This window comes from Phoxinus phoxinus, assembly GCF_949152265.1.
Source record: "Phoxinus phoxinus genome assembly, chromosome: 4".
NCBI lineage: Eukaryota > Metazoa > Chordata > Actinopteri > Cypriniformes > Leuciscidae > Phoxinus > Phoxinus phoxinus.
Window position 1 is genome coordinate 28,438,860 of NC_136879.1, and position 24,033 is coordinate 28,462,892.

The following is a 24,033-nucleotide window of genomic DNA, read 5'->3' on the forward strand; positions in this document are numbered from 1 at the left end:
AGAATTACCAACCACTAGATGTCGACATCGATTACTAATATAGGCTACTAGTCCTTGTTTCCACCAGACTCGTTCAATTACTGTTAAAAATTCCGGTTCACAAACGCCAGGAAATCATGTTTATTGTTATTACCACAGTTCCAACAACCCAACATTTGATGTGCTGTTTAACGCATAAATGAAGTGTATAATTGTTAAAGGTTTATTGGTTTTGATGCCAACAGTCAAATACATTTTGTTTTGTTTACAAATAATCTTATACACATAGGCCTATTGCTGTTCGTCGTTCTCTCCTTGCTTTACATAAATACTGACAAAGTCATTGAACACAGCTCTTCAGTGCACTTTTATATTTATCACTCTAATGGCACAACTTGTAAAGAAGTTATGGCTTTGAAACACAGCAGGATCATTTTAGGCTACCTGGTGACCATAAAATGACATGATAATCTGAAATAGATTAGTTACAGGAGCTTCCTTTAATAATTTATGTTTAAACCATAATTTGGGGTGGGAACTTAATTCTACTTTAAAAAAACACTGAACACGATTTTGGAGGTAAGCATATGATGATATTATACAAAATACTACAGTATGAATGGATATAATATAAATCCTAATTCTCAATTAGGGAATTTTAAATACATAAAACAAAGAAAAATCCATTATGACAATTCAATATACACTGTCATTAAAACAATACTTTAATTTACTGGCATATCAGAACAACTTTGAATTACATTTGAATAATGTAAAATTCCAATTAGGCACTAAATAGATGTTTATACAATATAATACCTTTATTTTTTAAAAACAGTGGATAAATAAAAATGAAACAATATCATTTTAGTGGTTAAATGTTCTCTTCTAAAGAACACAGCTAAGAAACCACACATATCTTCTAAACCCATGTCAAGTAACAACAACAGAATATCAGCATTATATACTACCGTGTAGCCAAACGACACTTTGTTCAGTATAGCGAGTCTTTTCTCTTTGGCTTCGGTCCCGCTGCTCTGTATCATACAAACGCGTCGATTTTGGGCCAACACTGTGACAAGAGATTTTGGTTTTCCACTGTATAAATCAGGGGCACTTAATATGATCTCATCTGCGTCCCATCCACCTGACACCCGGGACATGCATATTCACTGGGTGATACTGAATAGAATTTAGTTTGTTTTCCACTGCAGGAGAAAATGTGATGCTTGCAACAATCAGATGCATAGATGGACACATTGATTCATGAAACCCAAGCCAATCTGCTTTTATCCAGCATGTTAAAACTGATCACATCTACACACATGCCTCTCCAGCAGGGTTTTGAACAGGCACATAGGCACAGAGGTTCATGGTTATGACAGTGAAGGGGAAAACCTGAATGAGAAAGTATATTTGATATTTTTGTAATTCATTTCTCCTTCGCAACAACAGACAACCGCTACGATTGTGAAACCTATAAAACCTGCAGAATCACATGACTTCTTGGACAACCCAGTCTGAAAACAAGCCTGTTACACTCTTCCTTGCACTCTCTTTTTCTTAAAGGGACTAAGGTTATAGCCTCGAATCAAATGTGGCAGTGGCTTTAATCAGGTAGGGTTGTCCGAATGGCATGCCAACTGGTCAGGGACAGAGTCTTCTCTTAAAGGCTCAATGGCTCCAGAGGAGTGCTGGGACTGACTGGAGCAAGACAGATGGGAAGACTGGCTTTGAAAGTACTCTTCACCCTCTGCTTTGGGCGGCTTCTTCTCTTTGCTCCACTTTGCGACCGGATCTTTTACCAACCGCTGCTCCTCCAAGGTCCACAAACTGTCTTCCTCGTCCTCCTTGCCCTGCACCTCCCTGTCAAAGTCCAGCAACTCCTCCATCATGTCCTCGATCTCCATTTCACCGTCAATCTCTTCTTCTACCTCAGATCTGAGCTCTCCCATGCTCTCTGTCCTGTTCGTATCATCGGCGTCGTCCTCATCCACTCGGCCCTCCGGCTCGCTGGCCTGGCTCTCGCCGAACTCCAGGATGGTGGGAAGGTTGCCCTTTTTGGGGCAGCGCTTGCGCAGGCTCACCAGAAACGGTTGTGGGAGGGAGAAGATGTCCACGTTGTTCCCCAGGTCGATCCAGGTGACGCTGGGGAAGCTGTCCGGGTCCTTCAGCGTGTCCGTGAGCTCTTTGAGCACTGCACGGGTCAGCCTGTTGCCGTTGAGGGCCAGAGTCTCGAGGCGGGGAAGGGACGCCAGCGTGGGGAGGAGCAGGAGGAAGGCATCGTCTGTGAGCTCGGTGAAGCCCAGCTCTATGCTGCCGATGCGGGACGCGTGGTGATGAAGGTAGGCACAGAGACGCTCCATGTCTTTCACTCCAAGAGGGATGCCAGACAGGTCAAATGCCCCACTGGATGGAGTGCTTGAAAGAACTGATTTCAGACTACGGGGGAAAAAAAGCAGACAGAGTGTAAGAATGTGTGTGGATGTGGGGGAATTCACTTTTTATTGAATTTTATAAATCAGAACCGGAGGAGAGAATATTTTAACTAAAATTAAATATTAACATGGAGGAAGAAAATATTAAGAATTCAAAAATTTCGAGCAGGGAAACTAGGACACACTTGCTGGTAATTTCATTAGGAACTAAAACATTATGTGGCAAGTTTGTAGTTTGAATCTGAAAATTTATATATTTTATACACATATATACAAATATATTTTGTGCAGCACTTTGGGTCACCTTCTTTTGCTTTTGAATGTATTGTGTAAATAAACTTTGACTGGACTTTACTATCTAGGATGTCTAAAGTTTTTTCTCTCTCTCCAAAACTCCATGTAGAATTTGTGGGCTATTCATCACATCAAACCACTAAAATGAATATACGAGGAATAATCACAATATATCTTGTACTGACAGATGCAATTTAGCTGAAATCCTGCAAATAAAGAAATTAAAACAATGAAATAAAATGAAATAAAAAAATCTACATTTTAAGTAAATCATTGAATTAAAATAACACAAAATACAGTTTGTGGACATTATTAAGGCAACAAATATTTATGGCCATTACATTTGACTTTTACTGACATTGGCAGCTGTGGCAAAAACTTCTCACGTATTTAAATGGCCTCTTCCAGAATCCTATGCTGTAAAACCTTTTAGTGTGGACATTTCCTGAGGCAACAACATTATATTGTACAAAATGTATCATAATTAGACTGTAACAACTATCTCTGCTCTCTGATCTGATAAACGATTTCTACAAATGAAAGTACTCCAATTGCTAGAGTAATTAAAACAGTCTTTAGTGCCTAAAGAAGACGTGGGGTAGGGGCAAACTGAAAGCTAAACTGTATATGAGTAGAGCAAAAAAGGCTTTCGTACCTGTTGAGGAACTCAATTTTATAATAATAAAAAAAGATAGACAATGCAGTTTAATTTATTGAAACCCAAACCAGCGTTAACTTTTCTCTTTTTTTAGATGATCAAAGACTCATATCGGCTCATTGAGAGTAATTGACATCTGATTGAAAGGATTCATTTTCTGTAAATGTGTTACAGATTCAAAACAGCCCCTGGAATACGAATACGAACGAGTTAATTAAATCATGATGTCGGATTTTATTTGTCAAGTATGGATTAAGAACCTAAAGAGATAGATAAATGGAGTGATAGTTGGGAACAGAAGAAGAAGGCAGGAAAACAAGCTGATTTATTAAGTAAGAGATATTAAGAGATTTATTAAGAGATAGAGAAATGGAGTGATCGTGGGGAACAGAAGAAGAAGACAGGAAGAGAAGCTGATTTGTTAAGTGAAAGAGAACAGATGCATTGCTGTAACCGCTGTAAACTCATAATCAGCTCAGTGTGTCACCACAGCTTGCCAGTGTGAGAATGAAGAGAGAAAGGGTGAAAGCGAGAACAGAAACGGCAAGAATACTAATTCGTAATGTGGCCATCATTAATTCACTCCAGGACATGCATATATCTTATTGAACTGGCATTTGAGGAAGAGAGAGGAATAATAACATCCTGATTTGACATGCTATGCTCATTCTGAATGATATATTTCCAGCCCCGCTCTGATCCTGTCATTGACCTAGCAAATAAAACAGCAGCAATGTCAAGGAAATGGCTAAAGCAGAACAGGATATCAACTCTCCTGATATTACTGGCAAGGATCCCGAATCCCACGCTCTTTAAGAGAAAAAGCCTTTCCCTCTCTCAGCAACCTCACCCTGAATGCATCTGACCCACTTACATTCTCTTCACACCATTTCCAAAAAGCAGTGATGTTAAGCAGAAATATTAAAATGATCTAATATCAAAATGATAGTTGTCATGTGACTTTAGAAAACAATTTGAAAAGTATTTCAAAAACTTTTCCATATAATATTCCTTACATTGTTCTTTATCAAACAGATTTTTATTTAAAAAAAAACTCAAATGGATTAATTGAATGGCCTGTTGACTGTCAGTGTCCCAGTAATGGGACAGTTGGCACACATTTTTTTTAATGCCTTTTTGTTTTTTCCCCAATCTCATATTTTAGTAATCATCATAAATTATGTATCATTCCAAAGCTTAAACATTCTAAATTCGTTCTGTGAAAATGGGACATCGTGTTACCATGGAAAAGGTACTTTAAATCCTTTTAGCTGGCTCAATTTTTGTGATATCAGCTTCAAATTTGGAACACAATTTAATTAGATATATGGCTTTGATTTTCTAGAAATTAGAGTCCACATTATTTTGTAATATATATATTGTATAAAATAAATCGTAGTTCACATTTGTAAACTGCTACAACTTCTTTACACTTTCAATTGTTGGAGTGCTTTCACTTCTGCTTTTTGCTGAGTGTCTTCTTTAAAAAGAGACCAACCTTAGGTCTGTATTCCAAAGCATTCATAAATTACAATGTAAGTTTAGATTTATGCTCAAAAAAGGGGGTTGTGAGAGTTAACAGGTTAAATAACTCTCCGGTCTGAGGAATCATTGGTTGCATAAAATCTTACCCCAAGTAATCTTTCCTGTACTTTATTTTCATATGCAACATATGACACCAAAGCAGCTTTTGACTGCTAGAAAGCACCTGAGTTACGGTATTTAAGCTGGAAAGGATAATCAGAGAGATTTTGCAATCTACGTAATGCTTCATTTATTTAATGCAGCTTTTTAATTTATCTGAAATTTAAATCACCCTTCAATTTTAAAAAATCAGATAGTGACAAGCAATACATGTTGTCTTCCACATGTCTCGATTTCTACGGTTAGAACGGTGTCTTTACTTCCAGCACTCATTTATTTTCTCACACAAGACTAATTATCGACCCGTCAGCAGGTGTGTGCTGCGAAAAATCCTCTTTCCTGTGAAACTAAATGAAATCAGGTGATTACTTCAGTGTGATAGATTGGAAAGAAGGTTCGACTTAATTACCGAAGATAATAAGGTTGAAGTTTCTCATTTTTCAGCTATACAGAAATGAACCCTTTCGATTACTGAAGATAAAGCAAAGACTCAGCAGCAGGTGGGTGGGTGGGAGGGTGACAGAGATGCGCCATCCTGAATTGCATTGTTACAATTCATTCACATGCTGTCAAAGATGGAAAAAGAGAGAGAAAAAGCAAAACACCCAACCCATAAAATCATTTTTATGTTGTCTATAAAAAGGGGTAAAAGAGAATAACTGTAAATCCATAATTTACATAGCTGGATACATATGCAGTATTCTTCAAAGTTTGGGGTCAGTATGCATTAAATCACCGCTTACACCAAAATATTAAGCAGCACAACTGTTTTCAACATTGATAATAATAAGAGATGTTTCTTGAGCAGCAAATCAGCATATTAGAATGATTTCTGAAGGATCATGTGACACTGAAGAATGGAGTCATTTGCCATCACAGGAATGAATTACATTTAAAAAAAATACTCAAATAGAAGACAGTTATTTAAAACGAAGATAATGTTTAAAAATATTACTGTTTTTACTGTATCTTCATCAAATAAATGTAGCCTTGATGAGCATAAGAGATGTTTTTCATGTAGGTCAATAAAAATGACCTTATAGACCCTCAGATTATATGTTGAAGACTCTTCCATAATAAGTGTGGTAATTATGACTGAGTGCAGATTATCATTATACTGTTCCAACACACTGGAGAGGTGTGTGACTGTCCAAGCAAAATAAAGGATTACCATCATTGAAATAATACCTGAAATAAACCTTCTTTTGCAGTGTATGCAAGGATGACTGAATGTGCAGACTATTTGTTTTATTTAACATTTAGCTTATTATGATGTAGAACATATTATATCATTTAAAATAGCAAGTACTTTCCATGAATGCAGTACACTTTGCTGTCCCATTACTTTGAATCTATATCCTAATAATACAAAAAGTCATTATTTTTGTCTGTATATCAAAGTATCATGAATTGATATTCAATTAATTTGAGCTATTTCTGTATCATAGTTATTTTGTTAACACATAATTTTACGGCATGATTACAAAACATTCCTTAAAACTGAGACCTAAATAACATTTAGATATTTTTTTTTACAGCATGCTCGGAAGGGTAACACTTTACTTGAAGGGGTGTGCATAAGACTGACATGACACCTTCATAATCATGACATAACACATGTCATGAATATGAAGGAGGTTTTATGCATGTTTATGACAACTGCCATTAAGTGTCATTCGCTCAATTATGACATTTATAAATCAAATATGACATTTTTTGAGATATCTTTGTTATGACAACTTGACATTACCAAGACAACATAACCTGTAATAAATATGTCTGAAAATGATTAATGATCAAACTTAAAAACCCACTTAGCTTTATCGGTTAACATTAAATTAAACTGTCATGTGATTGGTTTTGTCATTGGCTGTCATGAGGCCATTACAACTGTGTTAGGAATATTTTTCTTGACCTCAACTACAGTGGTACAAATTTAATTTGTCATTAAAATGTCATTAAGTGTTAATACTCTGTCAAACAGTTGTATAACAGTGTCATGTATACTTTTCTTGACCTCAACTATAGTGGTACACATTGAATTTGTCATTAAAATGAAAAATATTGTAATGTTAACCCATAAAGCTAAGTGGTTGCTTAAGTTTGATCATGAATCTGCTATGTCATGTTTATGACATATTTATGACAATTTATGTTGTCTTGGTAATGTCAAGTTGTCATGACAAAGACACTGACAGGTTATGATGTATTGGTTTATGTCAAGTTGTCATAACAAAGACATCTCAAACAATGTAAATAAATTAAATCATATTTGATTTATAAATGTCATAATTGAGCGAATGACACTTAACGACAGTTGTCATAATGCATAAAACCTCCTTCATATTCATGACATGTGTCATGTCATGATTATGAAGGTGTCATGTCAGTCTTATGCACACCCCTTCAAGTAAAGTGTTACCCTGGGGAGCATTGAAAATTTTAATATAAACCAAAAAAAACGCTTATATTCAGTTGACTTCCAGAGATTGACAACTAACATTTTTATGACATTCAGGCCCAATTTTGTAGCCAATTTGTGTAAAGTGCCAGCAGCTTTGTTTAAGCTCTTTGTATAATAAGTTTATGTTAATTTTAAAAGCTGACTTCACATTGCTATTTCACATTGTCTTTTGTCAAACAGCTCTTTTACTCAGCCTCTCAGGCATCAGTAACTCTGACATGACAGCTTTCTGGATGGCTGTGTAAATCAATGCAAAAGCATCAATGTTAAGACACCATTAATTGGAGGCCACGTGCAAAAACGAAACGTCAAAGTCACTGCTAGAATAAAGACAGACAGGGAATGAAATTGAGAAAGCCAGAAATGCAGACAGTTGTAAGGAACATGACAGGAATGAATACCAATAGCCTATTCCATTATCATGCCACATTCAGAACCTGCTGTTTCTGCACTCAGGCAGTAAAGAGCGTGCAGCAGACAAGAAGACAACAAGAGAAAAAGAGGCACAAAATGGAGAGCTTTACGCTACTGAAAATCTAGCAAAAGGCAGAACTGTGAGGTAATCTCTTGGGGAGAGGTGGCATTAGAAAGACTCAAGAGATCAAAATAGGAGAAAATAAGAGGGATGAGAAATAGGAGGGGAAATTTAGAAGGCAGAAAGAATTCAGCAGACATGCCTGAGAGATGACAGTATGATTTCACAACAGCCCATATTCCACACCCTCTTCTAGTCCTATATTTTCTGTTCCCAAATCCTTTTTTCGTTTAACACAGCTCTCTATCTTTCTCCTCCCCTCACAGTTAAACCATTCTAGCTATCAAAAACCATGCAGACCAGCGAGTTTGCCATTAATGTGGGTGTTATGGAGGCTGATCATATGTAAAAACTAGATAAAACATCTGGAGATGAAGGTCTAGAAAGAGGAAGACATTATTTACTGGCTCAGACTGACAGCCGCTTGCTATGGACTGCAGACGCTTCCCCACATGCAGACCAGTGCAATGCACTTCACATTTCAGCCCAGCTATAACTCAACAATAGAGGTCATGTTGTAAGTCTACGGCGTATCAGGTTCCACTTAACAGGTTTTGTTTCGAAGAAGCGATCCAAATACACCTAACAATATTTTTAATCCACACAACAAGCAGTTTTCAGATATCTTGCGTTCGTAAAGACCTGTTTATATTGTTTAATGTGCATTTGACAATTTGACAATCAACGTATATTGCATTTGGGCAATATCCTGCAAAAAAAAGTTGCTGCCTCAGTTTTTAAGTACAATCAACTTGGATGTTTAAGTCATTTCAACTTAAATTACATTAAACCGACTTTAAAAAAAAAGTTAAATCTTGTGAAACTTGTTGAAAATTGCTTAACTTATCTTGAGGAGTTAAAGCAATGTTAAAACATATGTGTTATAACTTACTGATCATATATTTTTTTACAGCGTATATACCGCTGCTATATTACAGCTATATTATTTATTATATACAGCTAATAAATAAACTTTAATGTATACAAAAACAGTCTGTATTTATTTACACTTAAGCTAACAGGTGAACATATCCGGAGAAGATGTATAATTTACCCCAGGTATATGTAGAATTGCAAATCAGAATTAATAATAATAATTTGTTACATTTATATAGCGCTTTTACTGGGACCTCAAAGCGCTTCCAGAATGCCCACCACACCAGTTTACTGGTGGAGAGGAGACAGTGATGAAGCCAATCAGTATATGGGATGATTAGGAGGTCATGATGGGGCAAATTTGGCCAGGATGCCGGGGTTACACCCCTACTCGTTTTCGAAGGACATCCTGAGATTTTTAATGACCACGGAGAGTCAAGCCCTCGGTTTAACGTCTCATCCGAAGGACGGAATTGATGTAGCTTCAGTGTAAATATTTGCATGCAGGCACATAGATAAAACAGCACACACTATGAGTAATGCAATGCTCATAAACATGCATACCGCAGCCAAACATCTGTTGCGTATGAATTCTCTAAGAGAAAATGAGACACCTGTCTGAGAGACTGTCTCACTCTGATCTGTGGAGGAGGTTAAGGTCATGTTAGCACTTAGCCAACACTAGAGCGGAGAGGGTGGAATCATTAAGGGAGAGGGAAAGAGAAAGGGTAACTGAAAGGAGACATAAAATGATAAAATGAGTTAAAATGAAATCATTATGAATACTTGGATCATTTTCAGTGCTGTTATTGTTAACTAAAACTATTTAAAATGGTTTTCGTTCATTAGTTGAAATTAAATAAAATATAAATATTAGATGAAAAACTTAAACTTAAAAAAAGTATATGAAAATTAGAAATGTACTAAAATTTCTAAAACTTAAACTGAAATAGAAAAATAAATAAAACATAAAATTAAAAATGACAAAAGCACAACAATTATTGAAACTTAAACTAAATTTAAAATGGAAGCTGAAAATATAACAATAATAGCTAGGCTAATTTATCAATAAATACTACTGGTATACATAATAAAAAATAACTCTGCTGAATTAAACATTTTCCACCCAGAGGAAAATATAGGATGCTCTTTCAAAGCTCACATTTAATGTGTCTATTTCATCTCAGATGTTTCGCCTAACAAAAAAACAAAAATTGTATATATTGATTTAGAAATGTTTGAGATCATATTGAAAGTTTGAGACATTGCTGAGATAGCTTCTGAAACTCCAGAGAGGACGCATTTGAGATTACTGGAGACTTTTCTCCAGTGGACACTCAAAGGAAAATAAAAATGATTTTTTTTCATTTCATCAAAGGAGATCTTACAGAGCTGCTCTCTTCCACACAATGAAAGTGAACGTTGACCGTGTTGTCAAGCTCCAAAAAAGGAAAAACAATAAAAACATCATAAAAGTTTGGACATTCTGCTATAAATGACTATATAGTAATTCAGGGAACCTGTTACCACAACTGAAATAAAGGCCTGGTTGCAGTTTAAAAATTACAATGTATTTAATTAAACCTTTTAAGTTGCAAACAACATTTTGTTGAGTTCTGTTGATATCAATTTGATCATTACATTAACTTAATTTAGTGTGTGATTTAAACAAAAAATTTTTTTGTTAATTGTTTAAATTATATATATTTTTAAATGAAGTTGTAGTAACTTCATGATCTTGTCTTGAAAATTTAACTTTGTAAATGAACATTGGATTTCTAGTTCCCAGAAAGGTTTACATAGGACTGGATAAGGAGAATAAATGTTGGAATTAAGTGTTATATTATTTGTTTTTAGTAAAGGGAAATACCTGTTAGTGTTTAATGCTGTTATGTTTGGCATTTTAAAAAGTTTATGTTATGTTGAAGTTTTTGTGGTTACCATTGTGCCGAAGAGACTGTGAAGGTAAACACTACTTTGCAGAAGCGGATCCTGACCGTAAATTTAGGTAGGGCAGATTCTGGGTCTTAGCACTAGTTTATGATAAACATTTTGTAAGCTTTATTTTCGCTGAACACGTGCAGTTTTGGCAGATGTCTAATATCATTGCATTATTCAGCCTGAGGGTGGCGCGCTAATGTTGACTGAAAGGCTATACACACATAGGACGCAATACGAATTGCCTTAATGTAATATTTATTGCCTGATCAATGTTGTTTTAGAATGTTATAAGTCGTGGAGGAAATCCGGTGAGGAATAGAAAGTCATGTCTATTCTCAGAACAAACATAAAACAAACACAATGTAACTTTATAAAAGTTGTTCATGTGAGCATGTTTAAAAAAAGATTTATACTTAATTTGATACGCTAATCCACATAGGAAAAACAGACAGAAGTTTAAATGTGAAAATAAGTGGGGCAGTCTGAAATCTGCCCCAATGGCTCTAAATTAGAGCGTGCTGCAGTTCCATTTCCCACCACAGATTTACACCAGAGAATGTCTACACTTGAAACCGTGGGGCGCTGTAGAGCTGGGGAGGACTCAGCCACCCGCTGCCCCATAATAGATGCATGCCGAAGCCATGTGCAACATTAGATCCCGCTCACTTTAGGACTTAAAAAGTCGAGAAAATCCAAAACATAGTTGTTGTAGAATGCTGAACACTTTTACAATTTATCATTGATTCAGTTTACAAAGAGGTCTATGTTATGGATTAATATTTAGGTGGGGCATGCATAAATATTTTGGTTACAGGCGAGCTATGGCTGCTGCATTGACTATAAACTATAAACAATGACTGCGCTAATGCCAGTGAAATAAACTAGATGTGAAAAAAAAAAGCAACATTTTTAGAGTGTAATCCATGGAAGAAAGAAACGTATGTGGTTTCCTGATATTGAGAAAATAGTGACTGAATTTTCATTTTTGTTCATCTATTCCCTTGTTTTTCTTTCCTGTTTGCACCTTCAGGCTGTGATATTAGAACTCCTATTTCTCCTGGACAGACTCATTATTAATGATCTGATGAAATCACATCAGTAAACTCCGAGTTCAGGTAGAACAAACAAAAGCGCTTCAAGCGAAGTTCAATCAGAGAATAAGGAGAGCCTCAGAGGCACACCAGCATCAACAACACGGGCAACTGAGAAACACTTCTCTTTTTAAACCCCAACAGCTGCATGCACATCTGCGACAATAACCCACACCACCGTAAATATCACAAGTGGTAACAAATGGAGGGGCCATGTGTGACTCAGACAAACAACGGTGCACCCGGTGAAGATTAGACAACACAACCGGAGTGGATAAAAAGGGGAAGCTATTGAATCCGGTCTACACACAAACACATACCTTCACATTCCAGCTTGACCACAGCAGCCAATGCAGTCAATGAACTGCGGTAGGGGAGATCAGCTGATTTATCCTTGCATACATAAGTTTAAGCACACCACTAGTGAGTTAAGCACAGAATAAAGCTCAAGCTTAAGCTCATCTAAAGTGTATCCATCGACACAGGAAATAAATAAAGCCTAGTATTTCCTCATTTACACATTACACAGTCTGTATTTTGACTATATTAATGGCAGCTGGAAAGGAGCCACATAAGTATGAGTCTACACCAAAGAACCATGTGTTAGCAAAAAAAACACACACAGCACGCAGTGGGAGACTGCTCTTTCATTTACTGACTCACTCTGCAAATTCAACAGCTCTTTTCATCAATGGACGGAGGCGAAACCGCTAAAAGCCCAGTTGAGGAGCCAATTCACAGGTGATGAGATTTGGATGGTATACACAGCTGTTCTGGAGATATAAGATATTGTGTATTAAAACTATTTGAGGATATCGGGACTGTAGGACCCAACTCAAACCTCAAATGAAATGCTCCATTAGCCATGCGGTTTTTAAAGCGTAATTAATCCCTAAGTGCTGACGAATCAGCACAGGGACAAACAACTGGCAAAGCGATGATTCATTTTGACTGCCTGCTCTGCAAAGTCGGAAAGCCTTTTATTTTAAAACCAAGTAATTACTTTAATTGTTGAACAAAGCGAGGCACTTGCGAGCCACTAGGCTACTGCATGTGGGCTGAAGAATATGAGCATCAATACAATTTATAATGTAGCGTGGAATGTAATGTTTTCATGTGAAATGAAAGTACGTATGTCGCAATAGAGAGCTAGACGGAAGAAAGAAAATGAGAAAATAAAATAAACAAAAGAGGAAAAAAAGAGAGAGAAAAAAGACAACAAAAAGAAAAGTGTTCCCGCAGTAAATAAATGTCCATTGCTAAAAATCATTTTGATAAATATCGACTAGCTAATGCATCACTGAATCATTTATGAATCGATGTGATTGATTCATTGAAAAGATTCAACTTAAAAGAATGATTCACTCAAAAATGTTAAATTACTATGGTTTGTGAGCAAGTTTTACATTAGTTTTAATTTTAGTGTAAATTGCTTGTTCTTGTCTGTAAACCACTTGAACTGTAGAATTTGATTGATTATACTTAAAGAGCAATATAACATATCAAATATTTGAGAACATATATTGAACAAATATTTGATAACTAGACAAATGTATATTAAAAATAGAAGTTATTTTATAAAATATTATTATTTGTGATTCATGATTTAATTTCAAATAAATGCTGTTCTCTTATGCTGTTTCTTGATGTTAAGCAACAGAACTGTTTTCAACATTTATAATAATAAGAAATGTTTCATGATCAGCAAATATAGTAGAAGATGACTTGAAGGATAATGGGAAAGTAAAGACTGGAATAATGGCCGCAACTTTGCCATCACAGGAATAAACTGGATTTCAAAATATATTTTGAAAAAAAAAAATATATATATATTTGGACAAGTTATTTTAAATTGTAACAGTATTTCATAATATTACTGCATTTTTTTATTAAATAAATAAAGAACAGTTGTAGTGTATGTGATAGGCTAACTAGAAAGAAATGTGTATTGACTATAGACATATACATGGGCCCTATCTTGCACCCAGCGCAATTGACTTTGAACACCAACGCATGTATCATTCCTATTTTGCACCCGCGCACAGCGGACTTTTCCCTCCACAGACGCACGTCGGTAAATTAGGGAATGAACTTGCGCTCGCGGGGGTGGTTCAGCGCAAAGAGGAGGCGTGTTTCGGCGCAAAACTTCCATGGTGCTATTTTCCAGTTTTAGAAAGCAATTGCGCCACTGACCAGGAAAAAAACAGTCTAAAGACAGTGGCGCGTTGCGTGTTAGTGATCGAGGGAAATCATTGTTGTGTCCGTGAAGATGTGAAAAAGATCTATCTAGATTTAAAAAAAAAGAATATCTAGATTAGGCTACACATTTACCCAAAATATACGCCTGTTTAACCGAAGCTAATTTGGGTGGGTTTCTCCCATCATCCCCATTGTCACTTCTCTGTGTTTTACGGCCCTGACAAGAACGTCGGTCTCCTCGGCTGTGAACCGCTACTGGAGTGCGCTGGCAAATCCGCCGTTATAATAGCGATCCGCCATGGAACAAGCGTGCCTGCTCTTAAAGGGAATGTGAGAGGACGCTCTGATTGGTTTATTTCACGTTACGCCCAAACCACACCTATGAATAATGAAGCTACTTCAGACCAACCCCTTTTACATTTGCGCCAGGCGCAAGAGTCATTTATCCCGCCGGGAAAATAGCAACAGCGCCGGGATCCACCAACAAAGTTACTTGCGCTTTGCGCTTTGACACTTGCGTTTCAGATCGTTAAAATAGGGCCCATACACTTTTAATATTACAATCAAATTATTCTTATTTTTTAATTATTAAACATAATAGTGGGAACCCTGATAAAAGAGACGAGTCAAGATGAAACAAGAACAGAAGCGCTGTAAACTGAAGTGTAAAAAACCCTCTTGTTGTATTGAGTGAAAGTAAGGCAGCATTTTCCCTCACAGCCTAAATCTGAGACCCCCTCTCTGCTTGTCAGTTCTGCTTTCTCACCAGGACTGTGGCTTCCTCTTCAGCAGCCCCTGCCGTCTCCACTGGGAGTGTGGGCTCAGGTGGTAGGTCAGCTGACGACAAACCTTCTCCATGGAACCCAAAGCATCTCCCTCCTGACAAAGATGGAAAGAGAGAGATCGAATCAATCAAGCTGTAACACAGTAGGTTAAAGGGGACTGGCAGAAGATCAGGGTATCTGAGCCCTCAGGGTAAAATACTAATATCTTTGACATTTGTGATGACAGGAGCAAAGCAAATGGATTGACCGATATATCACAAACTCATTCTGACTATATCATTAGGTCATCTGAGGTTCTGTGAATGTGTGGGATTTGGTGTCCATGGTCAAATGCATTAGCACGCAATATATTAGTGGCATATTGATGTATTGTACAGCCATCTCTGGAAAGCTTTATTATTTTTAAACACATTCATCACTGCCTAAAGCAATCCAATTTGCAGAGACACACGAACAGTCATACACACACTGCCTCAAGTAACTGCCACACTCCTCAAGGCAGACTTAAAACTGAAACATTTCTGCCCATGCTTAACACACAAGTTACCGAAATAGAAAAGCACCGCATACTCTTGCAGGGTTGTCGATAATTAAACTGAATTATTAAATTGTTATTTAATTATTCTGAATGATAACCAATAGGTAGCTGATAAATATTACAAATGAAATAGGCTTCACAACTTTATAATGTAGAGTATGAAAAATGGATATTCATTTTGAAATTTACCAAAGATTACATTTAATTGTGAGCTTTAGATGACAGTAAAAGTTCATTTATTTGTAAAAAGTGAAATACACACACAATTAAATATCCAATAACAACTGATACAGCAATGAATTCATTTTTGAAAAATTAAGTAAATAACATGGAATCGATATATGATGCTTCCATAATTAAATCTGAACCATTATGCTGTGATCAGTGTTGTTATTGTTAAAACTATTACAAATTATTTTGTTAATTGAAATATAGCCAAAATAAATAAAATATAGATTAGCAACTAACTAAAATAAAATGTTGCAAAGTTGAACCATTAAGATGACTAAAACAAAAGAAATGAATGCTAAATAGAATTGTAAAAAAATACGAAAATATTAAAAAAATTTAACTAAATCAAAATATTAATAAATACTTAAACAGTATATAAATAATACTAAGATAACATTGGCTATGATATTGGAACACATTTCATATTATGAGGAACTGCAAAGATGAAACCTTGGACATGAGTTTTTATTTTTTCAATGTCCATTCTAACAGTAATTGTGTCTTGTCATGTTAATCACAACTGAAATGTACAGAGGTTTATCATTGTAATAACATTGATTTGCTTCAGGTAATAAATCAGGTTCAGTGCACTGCAGGGAATGAGAGGGCATTGCTCATACCTGACTAGATTACCAATTATCTATACTTTCAAGTATTAACTCTAGGGTCCAACTAGGAACCTAACCAACAAAAATGTCTCTACATGTAGAGTGGTTGCAAAAACTCAGAGGGCTGGGACAAAATTGCCATAGGTCTTACCCTGGGCCAAATGAGATTTGTTCTTGCCCTGAATCAAAGATAACAGTAACACAGTATTTCATCAAGGGCACATTGTCTGTGCTCAGGTGTCTGCATCCGTACTGGAAACATCAATATGTAAATCAATCCCACCATCACGTCTCTCGCTGCACCAGGTCGTGACCTCTGCAGTGGATCAGAGATAGAACTACGCCTGTGGATATTAAGATGTCTGGAAAACGCACCCTATTTGTTGGTAAAGCCTGGTTGCTGCTGACGATGAGATTAACAGTGCCACATGGCTGGTCAGCTCTGGTGCGCATCCCCCTGCAGACAGACACCGGGTCCCCAGGCAGTGTAATCATACACCCAGCTTGCTCTGACAGCTCTGAGAGTGTAGCAGACAGCCCAGCTTTCCTTTCGTCACATCACTGAGCTCGTCTCTACTTTGTCTCCCTTTATTACTACTTACAATAACATCACTTAGAGCAATGTCACCTTACATACTTGCGCGAACTCTCACTTTTCCCACTGTTAGTTAACATTTCATTATGTCTGCTTGGTTAAAAAGTTATTGCATATGCATGTTTCTGAAGCTGGATCCCATTTTTTTGCAATAATGTCCAATCATGGACTAGCCATCTGTCCAGGGTTTTGCCACCGCATGGGACCTGAGATGCTGGGATAGTCTCCAGCTTGGATTTTTATTATATTTCACCATGAAAGCATAAAATATTTTTTTTTACATATTTGTACATAAATATATACATATATGTTTGGGGTCGGCAAAGTCTATTATGCTTACTTTATTAGATCAATAATAGTAAAACAGTAACATTGTGAAATATATTACAATTTAAAAAAAATTATTTCTATTTTATATTTAAAAATGTAATTTAATCCTGTGATGACAACGCTGAATGCATCACATGATCCTTCAGAAATCATTCTAATATGCTGATTTGTTGCTCAAGATTTTTTTTGTATTATTATCAATGCTAAAAACGTTGCATGCTGCATAATATTTTTTCTGGAATCCTGATACTTGTTTCCATTATTCTTTGATAAATAGATAAAAAGAACAGCATTTATTTGATATTTATTTATATACATTTGGTTTCTTATTGTGGTACTGTTGGATTTTTATTTGTTTGCATTATGATCATTAGCACTAAAGGAGGGATTATGCTTAATAGACAAAAAAAAAAAAAATGAATGAGCCTAAAAATACGCTTCATTTTCTTTAAAGCTACACTGTGTAATTTTTTAAGTTGATTCTTAGCAAAAAACACTTTGTTCTTTCAAAATTATATGTGCTCATTAATGTATAATTACTTCTACCAACTAATCAAGTATTCTCGTAAGCGTAGAATCTGACATTTATAATACATACGGGTGAGTCTCTCGAATGGTGGAAGCCATGTTAATTTGAAATAATACGGCCACCGTAGGAGTTAAAACGCCCTCGGAATGGGAGGGGCAGGGGCTATAAAGTAATATTCAGTTGGTAGTCATATACGATTTCACTGCTAGATGGGAGTAATTCCTACACAGTGTAGCTTTAAGCTAAATATGATTCCATAGTTCTTTCTTTTGGTTTTGGGGTGAAATAAAACCAGGACATGTTATTGACAGATTTCATGAGTCTCACACAACTACATCTGGTTAGAGAAGGGATGATGAGCTCAGTGAAAAGAAAACAATCGGCAGCATCATCACTCAGTGTTGTTTTGCTGGTGGTCAGGTGTTTGTGCAGCTCTCTATAGGAGCTGAGCAGGGTGTTAGTGGTGTGATATAGTGCCTGACTTGCTTCATTACGTGCAGCAGCAGCAGTAGTCTTGGAAGAGGGCTGACTGGTCTTTGTGTGTGACTCATCTGCAAGCACACCTCCCTCTGCCTCTACCCTCTCCGCTCTCTCCATCTCTGCTTCTCCCTCACTCACTCACACATACACACACAGACTCACACATGCTAAAGCAACTGGGTTTTATCCTAATGCTCACTGCACTGGAATGGTACGTTTCATTTTTCACGTCTATCGGCTGTGCCTTCCAGGCAGTGTTCTAAAACAATCTTCATTCAATATTAATGAAACACAACATACAAGAAATGCACAAAAATAGAGCATGGAGAATTAGTAAAGCCTGTGTGTTTGTGTTTAGGTGAATGGGATTAGGTTTAAAATGTCACCGAAAATCACAGAATCTGAGCACTATACCTTTGGGCAGTGAATATATTTGGCCAGGCTAATAATGAGGTCATGGGTAATGGGATCCACCAGGTTGCGGAAACTGGCATAGCGGTAGAGAACATCGTCCAGAGAGGTTGACTCCATTCCCAGATCCTGGAAAAAAATACAATAAAGGGAGGTCAAGAGAATGGGAATTACATTCTCTGTCTGACTGCTTATTTTTGAATTCTGATGTCATCTAAGAAGCTTTTTGTTTGCAGTATTTGTCACATGTGGATTCAAGGATTCTATGTAAAGGTGCATGTCCCATTTATATACACCTGAAGGCCATGCACTTATACACAAGTTGTGCTTTGTGAACACAAACAATAGCTGAGTCGATGTATTCATGTTTGCCTGTTCACATCCCTGAAATCATTAATTGATGTTGCCCTATATCAAAATGTGGACGAAAGCGAACAGACTTTGTAGTCTGCAAAATAATAAATCCTTTAACTCTGCAGAACAAGGCAAACTGAAGGAAAAGTTCATCTACATAATTGAACATTTGCAATCTGTAAAGCAACAGGGCAGACAGGGGGTCAGCAATTTAAAAAATTGCAAATGTGTGTGGGGGTGAGGGCTCTACAGTCAGAACTAAATAATCAACAGAAAACGAGTGGGCGTGAATGAAAGCAAATAATCATTAGTATGACAAAGTGAATGAGTTCAGGGAAGGTTTGTTTTTGTAAAGGCTGAATCATTTCGATGTTACTACATATAACATAAACTTAATAATGAACTTCTCTAACACTAGACCCCCTCAGTCAATGAAAACCTGGACCTAGACTGTGCATGCTGAGCAAAAGCCTTGGTTTATCATCATCATCCCTCTATGGAGGGATGAATCTTGATTAATTGATTTCCATTTAATCAAAGGCCCATCCATTTTCATGGTTTCCGGGCAACAAGGTGCACTTGGTAACCACTGGACAAGAGACGCTGTCCTTTGACTCTATTTCTTGCTCATTATGCGCTTTAGCCCACATTGCAGGATACACAGCAAATACATTCCAGTAAAACTACCACATTTATATATGATAAAAAGCTTCCCCTTGTGAAAAAGAAGTGTGCTTAATAGTATTGAATGTTTACAAAAAATATATTTTAAATTATTTTTACTTGCAGATATCTTACGTGCACTTAAAGAGAGTACACTTTTAAGTACACTTAAAAGGTGCACTTTATAACAATGGCAAATTAAAAGTACGTTTACGTTTTAATACATTTTTGTCATGCTTATTCTGATGTGTTGACTCACATACTAAAGCACATGTAAAGTACTTGATTATGATTATTTTAAGTTAATATGAATTCATATATTTTAAATTTACTAAATTGCAACTTCAAGTCCTAAAAGCATGTCATCAATGCATATAAATGTAAACAATAATGCATTTTCATTTCATTGTAAATACCATGCAATTAAGTGCCTGAAAACATTATGTTCATACTTTGAAATAATATACCTAAATACTCTTTGTCAAAGTATGCTAAAGTGTACTTCTTTTTCACACCTTTCTAATAAATACAGTGTATTCCAAAGCCACCTGTTGCTTCGTCACTGCCCAGCAGTTCATTTAATACTACTATAGAGGATTAGAAAACCCCATTAGCTCGGTCTTTGATCCCTGCTGCACATATGCAGAAAATCCTCAGCGCAGTGAACCTGCTAAAATGAACTTCTAGTCCATAAGATGATCCTTACTCTTGAGGAATGCTGGATAGTAATGGGGCAGGAGTTCTGGCAGCGCATATCTACCTGATCTTACTGGTATACTGACACAAAGAAAGTTCCTATCTGAGCAGTCATTCGATATAAAGCAGACCATAATCACTACCCAAAGCAAACAGTTGGTATTTATGCAGTGCAGTGTAACTCTTCGGCCCAGCTTGTGATGTGTCTGTTCTCACAGGTTCACAGGACTGTGAAATGGGCATCTGTCTCAATAGCACTGAATTCTGCGAGATGCAAAATCTAAAGAGTTGGGAATCTCAAGATATTTCCATATTTAAATGTGACAGCAATGGTGTGTTTTGTATGGAAGCTTGTTACCGCCACAGAATAAAAAATAAAAAAGGTAATTGTAAAGGTAAATCTTTTTCTCGCATTTGCGGATTTACATCTCGCCATTCTGACTTTTTTTCTTAGATTTGCTTGATATAAAGTGGCAATTGCGAGTCATAAAGTCAGAATTGCAAGATATAATGTCACAACTGCGAGATATAAAGTCGCAATTGCGCGTTATAAACTCAAACTCTGAGAAAAGTTTATATCTCGCAATTCTGACTTTATAACTCGCAATTGCGACTTTATATCTCACAATTCTGAGAAAAGAAGTCAGAATTGTGAGATGTGAACTCACAATTGTAAGAAAAATAGTCTGAATTGTAAAATAGTAAGTCACAATTATCTTTTAAATTGTTTTATTCCGTGGTGGAAACAAGCTTCCATAGTTTTGTCTTTCAACAACTTACAAAATAATACCAGGCCATTATGGAAACTGACATTTTTGCCCAATTGCTCTCTGGTGTAAAGCAAAGTGTGGTTTCTGCATGTTCTGCAAGGAGAGATTACAGATCCGGCCAGTGTGGCAAATGCTTTGGGGCCTATGTTTACCAGCTGAGAGGCCCACGGTGGTCCAACATATGGAAACAAAAAGCTGCAGAGGTAAAATTGATATAAATACAAGACAGAACATACAGTGTGTAATTACAATTTTGTTACTTCCTCTCTTATAATTGTAATCTGATTTCTAGTCATTTGGACATTACTATTGTGACCACAATGGGCTTAAAAAAAAAATAGTGCGCTAGAGCCTTACAGGACCAAACGCTTTTAGATGGAGTGCAAGATTGCTTTTGTACAGTAATATATGCCCCACACTGACTTCAGGAACTCTTCAACTTTATGAACTCATGAACTTCATATGAGAGTTTACAGTACAATAATGGGTAACATGGCAGACATTCAACACAAATAAAACTTAACAAGAACTCATCAGTGAGAGAAGTCTGACAACTTTCATCACTCTTTTTAATTTAACCTAACCTACAAGAAACATGGACTGATATTTGTACCTGCCGGAGAGTCTTCAGCATCTCTGTCGCCTCATCGTGTTTCCCCTGCTTTGCCATCAGCATCATTTCTTGTATCATCCCGATGCGCCGCTGGTAGGGAGGAGGAGTCCCGCTGCTTCTCAGTTTGTCTCCTGACCTCAACATTAAAGAGGTAAGGATGTCACCTCGGTCTTTCGTGGGGGTCCGTTTCCATCCTGTGCTCTGAGGGCTCGCTCCTGCCTCCTGTCCCCCAGTCTTCGTTTGCTTCGCTCCCATGTTTGGTTATAGAGTCTCAACCTGGAAAAGGGCCTCCAGACTGGGCATACTTTCAAAATGCATTCACATTAAACTATTTAAAGTCCTTTACATTGCACGTGAGATTTCTTAAGAATCAAGTGAAGATAAGAAATAAGCCTTAGCGTTCCTATAAAGTTTATTGGAGAAGTTTCTCCTTCTGCTCACCTCACACCTGTCATCTCTCACCTGACAAAGAAAAAATACTTGCATTAAGATCAATAAGAATCTATGGTATAATAAAATTATAAAAACTTGCATCGAATGAGATTTCAGTCAAATCTTTTCACAAAGTGCTCATTCACAGGGTGCAAATTGTGAAGGTGTTTTTTGGGGGTACGACCCCCCCAATTAAGGCATGGACCCCCACAAAGGAAATTATGGGTCTTAAAAATACGTATTCTTTTTACATAGCAGCATTTATACGTTTCAACAGCATTCAAACAACGTTTCCGTAACCACAAAAGTTACATTTAATGTACACACTCGCTAACAGAATCGCCTCTGCGTGTGTAACCATAGCAACAGCTGCTCGATCGATGTTTGTATCTATCGGGCGGTGCATAAAAAAAAACACTGTAACGTTACTGTCGTTATTATTCACATTATCATAGACTTACACATCAAAAATATAACATAATACTTTTGTTTAGTTTAAAACGTCTTGAAGAAGGTTAACTGCGCTATAGGATCGCCAAAAGACCATTTGCGCAAGACAACCGATTGCGCTTCGAAAATTACTTTAAAAGTTGACCTCACTGAAAGTCATTGAATAATTCGCACACTTCCCATCCAATTTCCAATCAAAACTGCGTTAAATGTATGGTGCTGTAGTTTACTGCGCATTAAGTCCAACTTTTACATCATTCATCACAGCTGACTCGTGCAACGTCAGTTGTTTACTCTTTAGAAATCACATCAGTTCGCACGCGCAAAATTATTTGGAATTTTATAAGATGACAAAACATAAAATACTGCACGTTTCATGTCAAACTACTCGTAATTCAGTCCAATTAGGTCAAAGCTTAATAATTGATCTCAGTCAAAAACTCCAAATAATCCTCGAGTCCCTCAGGTAGGGAACAGATCTGATGACGCCTTCAGCATGACCGCAGATTAAAGAAGAGTAACGTTAGTCCCATAAACCTCCAGAAACTCTCTCAGTCCGGTTCGACAAAATTACAACATGATCTTACGGAAGGATAATTCGTGTTTTTATTTCAATCGCTGTTTGAGCGTGTTAACAACGCAGTTCCTCCGCATTCTCTCATACGCACACGATGTGGGTTTCTGTGTGAGTTTAGTCGACGGCGAGCAGAAGTGCTGTGAACAAGGGCATGTAAATATTTACGTCGTCCGTCACTGTTTTCCTCTCGCAAGTCATCCCAGTATTTTCTTCCATGCAGCCCGCGGAAATGTCACTGTTCACTGCTGAAATGTGCCGTGTCGAATTATTTCTCGCTTTCATATGACCTCCCCTCCCCAGGTGTGTCCCGTCTGAGGGCTGGGTGTGTTCAGAGGAGAGCGACTGAACGGTCTCTCATCCCTCAGATGGAGCGGAGAGGCGCTGGGTCTCGAGTCTCAACACAGGCTGTGCGGGAGGGGTGGAGCGGTCTGCAACATCCTTCACTTGTTTTTCAATCTATAGTCCAGAATGTACCACTGACTGACGTGGTACAGTTAACCAAGTGGAGAATATGGTCGCAACTGGGACTGCTCCATGTCGACGCATTTCAGCACTTATAGGATAAACAGAACCATTCACACATTCGGGCAATCCCATATCCCCGTATATGCGTAGGCATAGATTTTCCTCAAGTTATTTTATATAATTGACTTGTTCACTGCGGTCATAGTTGGCCTTTCTTTGCTGACATCTGGTGTTTAACACATGGCATATCATCTACTGCACTTTTTTGTTTTTAGGAGGAAAATTTGGTATTGAAAATTTAACTAACACTTACAAAAGACGGAATAATATTTAAGCTACATATTGCACATAGAACTATAAGAAAAATATAGATTATTATAGAGAAGT

At 37.0% G+C, this 24,033-nt stretch overlaps 1 protein-coding gene across 3 annotated transcripts; it reads right to left on the minus strand.

The window, feature by feature from the left end:
* Positions 1-179: 179 nt before the first annotated feature.
* On the minus strand, positions 180-23,794 carry lrrc75a (leucine rich repeat containing 75A). 3 transcript variants are annotated; one of them, XM_079609122.1, is made up of 6 exons: positions 23,347-23,794; positions 22,164-22,184; positions 21,723-22,026; positions 18,630-18,755; positions 14,886-14,998; positions 180-2,421 (listed from the first exon to the last, which is right to left on the minus strand). In XM_079609122.1, exons 3-6 carry the CDS (start codon positions 21,975-21,977, stop codon positions 1,593-1,595), a joined length of 1,323 nt encoding a protein of 440 aa, XP_079465248.1. In that variant the 5' UTR covers positions 21,978-22,026; positions 22,164-22,184; positions 23,347-23,794; the 3' UTR covers positions 180-1,592. The 3 variants fall into 3 exon arrangements, with proteins under 3 accessions (XP_079465248.1, XP_079465249.1, XP_079465250.1); XM_079609123.1 differs by having other exon boundaries at positions 21,723-21,998; positions 23,347-23,483; XM_079609124.1 differs by lacking the exon at positions 23,347-23,794 and adding an exon at positions 23,192-23,262.
* Positions 23,795-24,033: the final 239 nt, after the last annotated feature.